At 35.5% G+C, this 12,711-nt stretch overlaps 1 protein-coding gene across 2 annotated transcripts in view; it reads left to right on the top strand.

The window, feature by feature from the left end:
* Nucleotides 1–12,711, top strand: part of LOC149535348 (uncharacterized) — a 195,453-nt gene that overhangs the window by 89,514 nt on the left and 93,228 nt on the right. For both annotated transcript variants that reach the window (XM_089803948.1, XM_089803947.1), the window contains exon 3: nt 3,575–3,652. In XM_089803948.1, coding sequence (XP_089660074.1) covers nt 3,575–3,652 — 78 coding nt within the window. The remainder of the gene's footprint in view (nt 1–3,574; nt 3,653–12,711) is intronic.

The raw sequence follows: 12,711 nt of genomic DNA, 5'->3' as shown, positions 1-12,711 counted from the left end.
TCTCAATAAACCCCAAATCGGGTATGCCAGAAATAGTGCCAAAAGCTTCACAACTTCACTTATTATTAATAAATCTGAAAGTGGACATTTTTACAGAAATTTGAGCAGCATAACAGCCTATAAAATGACATTTCCAGATCTGTATAACATGCACACAATAGATCCCAAGCGGAGGACAAAAACAATGCTCATCGGGCTCTCGAAAATAGCACAAAATAGCCCGGAATCACCACAAAAACTTAATAATCTATCACAAAAGTATAATCATATCCAAATACATATTTTCAGCTCTATTTTAACATTTAAAAGTCTGATATACAGCAGCAACCCAAACTGATATGAAATACTCAACTGGAAACACCAAACTCTTACAAAATATACACCCGAAAACCCACAAATCTGCACTGTTCAGCACAAAGGCAAACTTTGCATGAGCATGCACATGGAATGGCTTCAAACTCCCGTCCTTAGCCTTCCTGGAAACCTGCAAACTCCCGTTCTTGGGTCTCCTTCTCCACAAGTTTGGCAGCCTCTGAAGAATAACAAAGAAATGAGCAAAAATCAAGTTTTGGAATAAGCCCAAAATGCCTCCAAACCCCTTAAAAGAGGGCATAACCCTAACTCACGTTCAAGAGGGGTTAATAAAATATATTTTAATAATAATTTTCATTTATTAGTCCATTAGCTTCCAAAGATTATCCCCTTTTTCCGAAACTTCACCTTTTTGGGCCTGCCTGCCTTAGGAAAGATTATTATTTTTAATTATTTGAAAAAGGGACATGACACTAACTAAGGATCCAAACTATCAATGTTCTTAAGACCACTTCCCCAACTTCCAAAGGATTCTTACTATCCTCTGATTCCACTTGATGTAGAGGTAAGGGTGGTGGATGATTAGCCCCACCAATTTTCAAAGGTTAACTAGCCTTCCCCAAACCTTCTATAAGGAAAAATAGTACTCAAACAAATCCTAGGCTTCCCAAATGTTTAGGATGGGTGGCCTAGGCCAAAACAAGGTGGATTCAAAAGGTTTCAAACTATTTTTTGTCCTGAAGCACCTTCTAACACCTAAATCTTTTCAAACTGCCTTCTAGGCCTAGTTGTCCCTATTAGGTCTCCAGTGAGATACATGCTAGGATTACTCTCAATTTTTCCAAAGCACTAACCTAATAGGTTTTCAGATACCCTTTTGGCCATACTACAACATATCAAAAGAATTCCATGGGTTCCTTTGGACCATACCCTATTGTTCCTATACTGTGGCTCTAAAGTGCATAAAAAGAGGGCGATTTAAGAAAGCAACTATAAGTTCCTTACACTCCCAAGACTCTAGACTCTAGATAGTCTCTTCTCTGGTCAAAAATGTCACAAATCCAAGAGGAATTAAACCTAAAACTTCTATAACACCAAAAGCCCCAGATTTTTCCTCAAAACCCTTTTAAACTAGAGTAATATTGAAATTTGTAGAACAAGAAGATATTAGGTTTAGAAAACAAGGTTCTTTCTTTGTTTGCTTGAATTTTGAAGAGCTGCCTTCTAGGATTTCTTTTGATGAATCCATTTTCAATGTGGGTAATATATTGTGATATTGCTATCAACTATCAATATTCAATTGTGTAGTTTTTGAGTCAAAGGTTTACAAGAACCCATCTCTCGTTAGAATAAATGAACACTTAGCACTGATTGCATCCAAGTGCTTCTCATAGAGGTGAAGCACTGAGACTTCCAAGGAGGTCACCCATCCCATTATTACTCCAACAAAAGCACACTTCTATGGATTTTCCTTTATGGTTAAGCCCACTCTGCATGCAGCCCCATTTGCAAAACCTTTAACAAATGTTGTGCCTTATAAACAATTCATTAGAAAATCTGTTAAGTTCATCAATTAACTAATAGGAGATGTTTTCCACAACAAGCCCAATTGTCATGTTGCTATTAGGATTCTATTGTCTAGTTTTTGTGTCAAATTCATTGACCCATGTTTCATGAGTAGTGATTCACAAGAACCCATCTATCATGAGAATGAATGGAACACTTATCACTCATTGCATCTAGGTGATGCTTGTAGAGGTGAAGCATTGCGACTTTTTGGAAGGTCAACCACCCTAGTACTATCCAGCTCAGGTGCTTTTAACCACATAGTTTCTTCCATGGCTAATCCCACTTTGCTTGCAAATTCCATTTGCAAAAATCTGTAACAAGTGTTGTGCCTTATGAAACATTTATCAGAAATCTCCTTAAGCTCATCAATTGATAAGGAGGTAGCTTTTGAGTCAAACTCATTGACCCATGTTTCATAAGTAGTGATTCACAAGAACCCATCTCATGAGAATGAATGGGATAGTTAACACTCGTGTCTCCATAGATGCAATTATTGGACTTCTGTGTTTACTGATTAGTAGTTTAGTTATAGACTTTTAGTATGTTTTCTATTGTTTATGTCTTTTCATGCATAGAACTTGGAGCCTTTTGGGCATTTTCGCTATATGTAGGCATATTTTGACAATGAAAGCACTTTAATTTTGTTAATTTTCTATGTATTAAGCTTCACGGTGAATGGATTATCAATGTTATGCATATTTGAAATCTCTCTCTCTCTCTCTCTCTGTATATATATATATATATACTCCCTTATTTTTTTAATAGCAGTCCCCTAAGAATTGGCCTTAAACCCCACCCATTCTGAAAATATGACTGGTTGTCCCCTGCAGTCCCTATCCCAAGAACTCTGTGGAGCATAGTTTCTTACTATTTTCCGTGGCAAGGATATTTGGCAGTGTGTCTTAACCTCATAGAATGTTGTAATACTTTTCAATACTTATGCCTCCATAATTTTGGTTATTGTTGCTGCAGTTTATAAGGACTAAAGTGGTAGTCATAAGGTTCTATGTAATATATAAAATGATTTTCTAGGATTCCTAGGACTATGAAATACATGGTTCCTTAGTATTTTCTTAACACGAAAAACTATAAAACTTTGCTAGAATTTATCAGCACATTTTGTGGCATAATTATTCTTAAATACTCATCATAAAAATCTTGAGAAAGAAAAGTTCTCTTTTTATTGGAATCTTTTGAAGCAAACACTTTTTTTGATTAATGTTTCATTTAAACAGTCTAGGGAATACATTAATTAATGTAGTAAAATTTCTGTATCATCTGTGGAGTATTTTTTATAGCATAAAAATATTGAAATATTTTGTCACTCATATTTAAGAGGAAAAATATGTATTTTCAGTTATTCTGCAGTGAAATCCCTGCCTTTTATCTTATAACCTTTTTAAATCTTCTGAGCTGAAAATAATCCTATATGTTGAAGCTTTTTTGGAGAATATATGTTGGCAATGAAATTGTTGATTTTTGCGATTTGGGAGACATTTTCCTTAGCTGCAAATTTATCCTTTCAATAATGTGATTTCTTTTTTGTTCCAGGATACATGGTTCACTATCCACAATAATTTTGAATTTATTTTATTTCTTTCTTGAAAATTTAAATTGGTTGCTGCCTTGATTTTAAATATTCACTCCAGCGAACAATATTTTTTGACTTTGTTGTTTCTTGTTTGGTATGCAGGCTATATTTGACTTCAGGTTTCTAACTCTTCTAGCCATTGCTGGATCTCTTGCTGGTTCTCTTCTTTGTTTCTTAAATGTAAGTCTTTCTCTTATCTTGTCATTACTGATGTAAGGATCTTCAAATGGGAAGATTATATATATATATAAAATAATGCAATTATCTACATCGGCAATGGATTTGCAGATATCAAATGCAATGTAAGAGTTTATTTCAAATAGGGAATGATAAATTTTGTCATATCTCACTTAAAACTTGACAGTTACATAACACATTCAAGACAGATTCATGTCACACACGTGCTTAAAGGAAAGATTGCCCTGCTAGAATTACTGAATAAAACCATAACTATCAAATCCCTGATTGTGCAGTTCTCTGTAGCTGGCATCTTATAAAATCTTAATCATTTTCATGTAAAGTAATTGATTTTGTTTTATTTCCCTCATTTGCAGGTTGGTTTCTACTTTTGAATCAACTTAATTCCTAGTTATTCCTTTAGTCTAATATTTAAGCCACTCCTTCCAATTCATTTTTGTTGGAATGTGTAATTTCCCCTCAAATGAAATGCAAAGGCGTAATAGAGGATTCTAGAAATTGCTGGATTACCGAATAGGGTTAGGTAAAATTAATATTTAATTCTGTAAAGTTCTAGAAGTCATTTATGTGTAGATAGGTCTAGAAAAGTCTATTTGTATTATGTCGGTTAATTTAGATGTTTCCGGATACAATTGAAGACTTCTATAAAAGAGAGGCACAATGTAATGTTTTCTATCGATTAGGCAATGAAATGATTCTATAATTTCTATAAGCTCCTGTAGTGTGTATTTTGTGTTTAATTATCATTGTGGATCCAATCCATCCACCTCCTACAAATTTGGTATTAGAGCAGATTTAAGATCTTGGTCTACCTCCATCAGATTGGTATCAGAGCCGGTTGAACAGAATTGCTGACTGTGATAAAAGAGCAAGCAATATTTTGGTGCAGTCAACGTGTGAAGGTCATATAGTGAAGATCATATCTGCTGAAATAGAGAAATGTCGGATTGTTGTTTTCCGACAATGGGTCAGATCATGTGGAAGTTGTGAGTAGGAAAGATGTCAATTCAGATTTCATTGAAGAAAAGAAATGTATTGTGTATGTTTAAGGATATCATGTCACCTTCTTTGATAGAAGGAAGCTGATCAAAATTGCATCATTGGAGGGAGAAAGATCATTATTTTCTGCAGTAAGCAGACATGTGTATGGCATTCATTGATATTAGTTTTGACTAAGGAGTATTGACATCGCAGCTGAAGAATTGTTGGTGTATGGGAAGAAAGAGCGAGCATTGCTTTGGAGCCACCAGTTTGTGGAAGAGACCTTTGTTGTGAAGAAAGCATTGGAGTGTTTGCAGAGTGCATTGAGTCTAAGAAAAGGGATGACAGTAGCTGTCATTGAGGAGTGTCGATATGAATAATGGTAAGTATGAAATTTGATGTTGATAGTTGATGTTGACAAAGGTTTTCAGATTTGTGTTTTAAGAAGGGGCTTGGATTTTCATTTGATAGATTTGAGTTTATTAAAATGGGAAAACAAGGTAAAAGAGTGTTAAAGGAAAATATAAATTTGATTCTTGAGATGGATTGTATAAAAGAAAAATGATTAACACTAGAGATAGAAAAGTTTGCAATGATTAGAGAGAGGTCAGAAGAAAAATGTAGACTTTTAAATGAAATTAGTAAATATAAAGAGAGAATGAAAGAGTTAGAGGATAGGCTAAAAATCGTGGAAGAAGTGCATAATTGGCAAGTGAAGGAAACATGCAAACTTAGAGAGCAAAATAAAGAATTAGAAGAAAAGTTAAATTTGTTTGATGATGCTGAGAAAAAGAACAAAGTTTTAGCTGAAAATGTGAAGAAATTGGAAGAGGAAAATAGTATGTTAAAAAAGGAATTGTCTACTTTGAAACAAGAGAAAGAATGTTTGAATGTGAAACCATTTGTATGCAATGTATCATGTGACACAAATGATTTGAGTCATTATGGGATTGAGAAATGTGATCTTGCTAAAGTTGTTTGCAAAAAGGAGTGTAAAGATGAACATGAAAATTGTAATGACAATATTGGTTTGAAGATTATAGAAAGAATGGGTTTCAAAGGTAAAGGTCTAGGAAAGGATGAATAGGGATTAAAGAATTTGATTGAGACTACAGTCAGGTCGAAATATGCAGGTCTTGGATCTGATGTAGGCGGTGGAAAGATAAATAAAGGTTCAAGAGAATCAATTGAAGGCATAAAGATTGTGCAATGTTCACATTGTAACAGGAAAGGGCATACAAAGGATAGATGTTGGGATATACATCCTTGTTAGGTGAAGGAAACATGCAAGCTTAGAGAGCAAAATAAAGAATTAGAAGAAAAGTTAAATTTGTTTGATGATGTTGAGAAAAAGAACAAAGTTTTAGAAGAAAATGTGAAGAAATAAGAAGAGGAAAATAGTAAGTTAAAGAAGGAATTGTCTACTTTGAAACAAGAGAAAGAATGTTTGAATGTGAAACCATTTGTATGCGATGTATCATGTGACACAAATGATTTGAGTGATTATGGGATTGAGAAATGTGATTTTGCTAAAGTTCTTTGCAAAAAGGAGTGTAAAGATGAACATGAAAATTGTAATGACAATATTGGTTTGAAGATTATAGAAAGAATGGGTTTCAAAGGTAAAGGTCTAGGAAAGGATGAATAGGGATTAAGGGATCCAATTGAGACTATAGTCAAGCCAAAATATGTAGGTCTTGGATATGATGTAGGTAGTGGAAAGATGAATAAAGGTTCAAGAGAATTTATTGAAGGCAAAAAGATTCTGCAATGTTCACATTGTACCAAGAAAGGGCATACAAAGGATAGATTTTGGGATATACATCCTTGTAATATTTGTGGCTTGAAAAATCATTGTGATAAAAACATGTTGTAATAGAGATTGCAAAAAGGATTCTATGGCAGGTTGTATAAAAATGGATTCTGGATATGGATCAAATTGGCAAAGAATTTCAGAAATGATTAGAGCTTTATTCAGGTACAAATGTTCAAGTGTAAGAAGGAATGCAATAGCATTGGGAAACAGATTAGAGCAAGGCATCAAAGAGGCAAAAGGTTATTGGTAAACTTTGTGACAGATGAAGCAATCAAGGGTAGCTGAAAGAAGACATGAATTTGATCAAGGTTATTAGTGGATCCTGTCACCGGCATTTGTGACAGATGAGGCAAAATTATCAGTGGATCCTGTGAAAAGAGGAAATCGTTGGGAGCCAATTGCTTACAAAATGTTTGTAGAAATTAAAGGCTGCAGCCTTGGGAGACACTATTAATGGAGAAATTAATAGATACGAAGATTATCAGAAAATGACATTTTGACATTAGGCAAAAGAAAGGATTTGGATTTGGATACAACAACATTTGAGGTTGAAATTAGGGGGGAGTGTTCGAATGTGTAATTTCCCCTCAAATGAAATGTAAAGGCATAATAGAGGATTCTAAAAATTGATGGATTACCGAATAGGGTTAGGTAAAGTTAATATTTAATTTTGTAAAGTTCTAGAAGTCATTTATGTGTAGATAGCTCTAGAAAAGTCTATTTGTATCATGTCGGTTAATTTAGATGTTTTCGGATACAATTGAAGACCTCTATAAAAGAGAGGCACAATGTAATGTTTTCTATCGATCAGGCAATGAAATGATTCTATAATTTCTATAAGTGCCTGTAGTGTGTATTTTGTGTTTAATTATCATTGTGGATCCAATTCATCCACCTCCTACAATTTTCTACCACCCAAGAGATATTATATGATTCTTTGAACTCATGTTCTTTCTCCATGGTTGTCTCTATTGACGATGTGCTAGTTTTTATTGGAATACTTGATTTTGTTTTTTGTTATCTGATTCACCTTGGTTGTAAAACTTGGGAGATTAAATTGATAGTGCTTGAATTTTTTATTATGCTAAGTAATTGGTAAAATATTTGATGTATTAACAAACGATCGAAGAGATCATTAATGTTTTTAAATAAATGTACAAAATAGAAAGTTTCTAATAAGAAATTGAAGATCATAGAAAGTTACTGGAAACCATCTTATATATCTACTTTACATTATATACAAAAGATGACCTTTAAAGTAATAAAATAATAATATTCTAATACCCTCCCTTAATAGTCAATTTGTCCACAACACCAAGCTGTCCGTTGAACTTAGCAAACTTATATGAACCAAGAAGGTTGGTGAGAATCTATGTAGTCTGATTTGTTGTTGGAACATACACAAGTGCACTGTCCCATCTTCAACGAACTACCAAATGTAACGACAATGAATGTCCACATGTCTGGTCCTTTCATGGAAGACCAGGTCCTTGGCAAGTTTGAGAACTCTCTGATTATCATAGAGCAAGGGAGTCGGACCTACTTGAGATAAATGCATATCCGCAGGCATCTGGTGAAGCCAAACTACCTTGACAGCTCTGCGATACCTTTTCTTCTGTGGAGGAGAGTGAGACTGCATGTTGTTTCTTACAAGTCTAAGTGATTGCACCAGATCCCAAACTGAACACATCTAGAATTTGATGTCTTATCATGAACCAAACCTATCCAATCTAAATCTGTGAAGCCCCTGAGTTTGGAATAATGACTCCTAGTGTAAAGAAGTCCATAATTAGAGGTGCCCTTCACATAACGAAGAACACGCTTTGCTGCTACCCAATAATCGACCCTGGGGGCTGTTATGAAGAGTGAAATGTAGCTCATTGCAAAATTGAGATTAGGTCTAGTGCTAATGGGATAGATGAGATTGCCCACTAGTTGCCTGTAAGTGGTTTCATCAACAGGAGAAGCAGACTTGGTTGATAACTTCAATCCTTTCTCCAAAGGCGTGCAAGCAGACTTACAATCCTGTATACAAAACATGTCAAGCAAGTTCCTGCAATACATAGTCTGTGAAATAAAAATTCTACCATTAATTTGCCAAACTTCAACACCTAAACAATAATAAAGAAGCCCCGAATTTGTCATATCAAAATTCTTGCACGTCTTGTTTGATTTCTACAATCAAATGTGTTGAACGACCAATAATGATCAAGTCATCCAAATAGACAATAAGGAAGATAATATCATCACCAAAGCATTTGATATAGAAATTACCCCATCATAAGGATAACATTGAAAACCATGAGCAACCAAGTATTGATCAATCTTGATGTACCATGCTTGAGGGGTTTGTTTGAGTCCCTTGAGTGCTTTCTTGAGTTGACATACTTGGTGGTCTTTGCCAACAACCTTAAAACAAGGAGGCTGTGTTATGTAGACTTCTTCCTACAACTCACTATTGCGGAAGGACCTCTTAACATCCATTTGATGGACTTTCCATCCAAACTGAGTTGCAATGGCGAGAGGACGACGAATTGTACTCATCTTGGTAGTAGGAGCAAAAATCCCCACATAACCAATGCTCTCTCGTTGTGTGAACCCTCAAGCAACTAATCTGGCTTTGTATTTATCTAAGGTACTATTTGCATTATACTTGACCTTATACACCCATTTGTAGCTAATGGGCTTCTTTGTTGGAGGAAGATCAAAGAGAACCTAGGTGTTGTTCTTCATAATACTCTGGTATTCTGTATCCATAGCCTATTCCCACTCTAGAATCCCTTTGTTCTCTTTATATGTACAAGGCTAATAAATTCTATGAAGCTTGGCCATGAGAGAAAAGTTAATTGTATTTTGTTGCTTTCCCTTATTTGTAGAAGATCAACCCTCAATGAGTTCATCAGGACGAAGATCACTAATAGTCTAGGTCGAAGTGTAGATGTGCCTACATCATATGGAGTAATAACTAGAGCTAGAGGTGGAAGAGGATCTGCAATAGGTGGAAGATTAGCATCATGCGAAGGAAAGTTAGGTAGTGAATCATCAAATTCAAATTATGCATCATCCCTCCGAATCAGAGGCCTTCAAAGCTTGATCCTCATAATTTTTCTTAGACAAGGAAGAGAGAAACAACCATATTTTCTTTATCAAAGACAATATCTCGACTGAAGATAAGACGATCACTATCTACATCAATTAGTCGGTAAGCCTCATGGTTATCAATATATACTCTCAATATGAGCTTCTTACTCTTAGAATCCAACTTGGAGTGCTGGGCATCTAGAATCCAAACATATGCTAAAGAGCCAAAAACTTTCAGATGGCTGATCCTAGGTTTGCGACCAGTCCAGGCTGACTCGGGAGTCTTCCCCTTAATAGCATGTGTGGGAGATCGATGAAGGAGATGGAGCATAGTAAGCATTGCTTTTGACTAATAATTCTTAGGAACATTTTTGTGTTCCATCATGGATCTAGTCAACTCTACGATGTTGTTTTGTTGCGGGGTGTATGGTGTGGTTAATTGACATTTTATGCCATGTGTCTCACATAAATTGGAGAAAGTGATAGAGCCAAACTCCCACCCCCACCCCCCTCTCCCCCATTATCAAACCTAAGAGATATAATAGAACAAACTTTTTTTCTACTAAGGCCTTAAATTTCTGAAATACAAAAAGTACACCGACATCTTCTAAGGCCTTAAATTTCTGAAATACAGAAAGTACACCCACATTTTTTTGCTGAAATTATCAACAAAAACTAAGAAATATCTGTAGCCAGTAATAGGAGCATTCATTGGACTACATACATCAACATGGACCAACGATATTGCATTAGAGGCCCTCCTTGGGACACCATCATTAAACGACATCCTGTGTTGCTTTCCAATCTGACAAGCTCCACAAACTCGTTGATTCCGAGTTTGAATTTCAGGTAGGCCACGCATTAAATGATCTCGAACATGTTGAGCAAGATAGTGGATGTTCAGGTGACCATATCGTTGATGCTAGAGACGACTGCTAGAAGATGATTTTGTTGTAAAGTCATGCTCAAGAGAACCACTAGTATCCACAAGTCTAAATAGACAATGATCCTCAATGCCAATAACTACTATAGTGCGTGTCACATGATCAACAATTGAACACTTGTGTGTACTTAATACCACATCAAGTTGATGAGAATGTTGCATGGCCTAACTCACGATGAGTAGGTTTAGTTCCATGCCAGGAAAATAGTAATCATTTAGGAAAATGAGATTCCTTTACAAGACTATTTCTGAACGTTGCCCTTGCCGATGATAGTATACTCTCCACCTCCTCCAAATATAACTGAATTAGTAAAGGGAGAAAAAATCATAAACCAATCACGCTTGTGACTGAAATGTTGAGAAGCACCATATCTATATACCAAGTAGAAGATCTCACATGACTGTAGGTCTTTTAGCCGTGAAGGCGTAAAAGGAAGACATTTTCTTCGCTGTGTGCTTAGCAATATTCGCTCTAGGCTGAGACCCTCCTTTCTTTTGCTTTCAAAAGCTAACTCATTTCGACAATCCTTGAGCAAATGGCCATGTTACTAAAATTTTGCACGTGTAAAATTTAAGTATGAAGACAAGGAAAGTACATGAATGTCATTCATTTCGAAAAAGAATGTCCTTGTAATATTCATTTCTCGAATATACAACTGATATGTACAATTTTCAGTTTTACAAAGTATGAAATGAATAGAAAATGCTGGAAATGAAAAATCTCACACAAGCCGTGAGTCTAACTACTGTCTTTCATAGATATTGACAATGAGAAAAGCATAACACAGGAAGATAGAGTTAGAGGTAACCAGTCATTGCCTTTTCAGCATTTGACTAGTTATATAAGCTTCGATGCTGCTCTTGGTCCATCTCTCGATCTAACAGTTTCGGGTCTACGTCCTCCTACACAGGGAAAAAAGTGGGGTTAGATCTTAAAAAGATTTAAAGCAATGACTGATTACCTACAACTACATACCCACATGCAATCCTTTCTTATTCTGAATACATATCAAAAACAGTATTTTAAGTGCTCAGATGACAAAAGTTAACTATGATATGAAACCTTTCATTATAATCAAGTACAAGCAGCTGTTGATGTTGTTCAAAAGAGCAAGCTTCAAATTTGCATAAAAAAATCAATGTCCAAATCAGCAGAATTGATCAAGTTCAAACAATTTGATCGGGGCGAGTACCTTGCCAAAGAGGGCGAAGCAGATGATGGCGTTTATTTCATTTGAAACAGGAAGGCATGCATATCAAAGGAAGCTATATTAGACCCAACAGCAGTCTTTGCCATGTTATTTGAAAGTGAGTTGTTTGAAGATTACATAAGACAGCTTGCAATGGCCTTGTTGGCTTCATCTGAAATGAAGGAGAAGAAGTTGATATGAGGAAAGTACAGGAAAAGCTGAAGGTTGTTCGAAAGGAAAGAGAAGAAAAACTTGCTCCTATATTGAAGGGCTTTCTTAGACAGTACCGAAGAGGTGATAAGGAGGGTTTTATTTGTTGTGCTAAATGTGAAGCTCAGCGACTTTCCAAAGCAGACAAGCTTCCATATGATTATCTCATTCCATTACAAGCAGCTGTTGATGTTGTTCAAAAGAGTCTGCGCCCTACCATACCTAAAAGTACACATTCAAGACTTGCAGAGCTACTAGAAAAGTGCTGGCAGCAACATCCAACACTTAGGCCAGATTTTTGTGAAATCACTGAGATTCTTCAGCATATCCTCAAAAGTGGTTTAATATGTAGTTTATTTAATGAATTAGCTGTCATGGGACAGCTTACTTTTCTGAAGTTGCTATTTCAATGTCTTGCTGATTGTGCTATAGCCTTGATTATGCTTTCTTGCATAATCAACTGAAATATAAACAATGAAGAGGAAAAGTTTTTTTAGAAGAAAAGAGCCAGCCGGAAAGCTCCGCACAGCAAGATGAAATAAAACATGTCAAATGGTCATGCAAGATGGCGCACTCAAGAAAGGAAGAAAAACTTAACTTGGATCTTAATTAAAAAATTGAAATCGAGGGAGATTTGTTTGACATTCCTTCTCAAAGAGCCGCATATGATACGAACAGGAAGATATGCATGCATATCATGTAGTTTCTGCTCGCACAGGTATCAAAAAGACATTCATGTTATAAATTTGAAAATATATATGAACAGAGTAAGCGGCAGAAACATAACAACAATGAATTATTTACTGGTGAGAGAAAAGTC

Source organism: Cupressus sempervirens, chromosome 10 (assembly GCF_028749045.1).
Source record: "Cupressus sempervirens isolate cs-2001-9-10 chromosome 10, ASM2874904v1, whole genome shotgun sequence".
In the NCBI taxonomy this organism is placed as follows: domain Eukaryota; kingdom Viridiplantae; phylum Streptophyta; class Pinopsida; order Cupressales; family Cupressaceae; genus Cupressus; species Cupressus sempervirens.
This window is presented reverse-complemented; position numbering and strand designations above follow the sequence as displayed.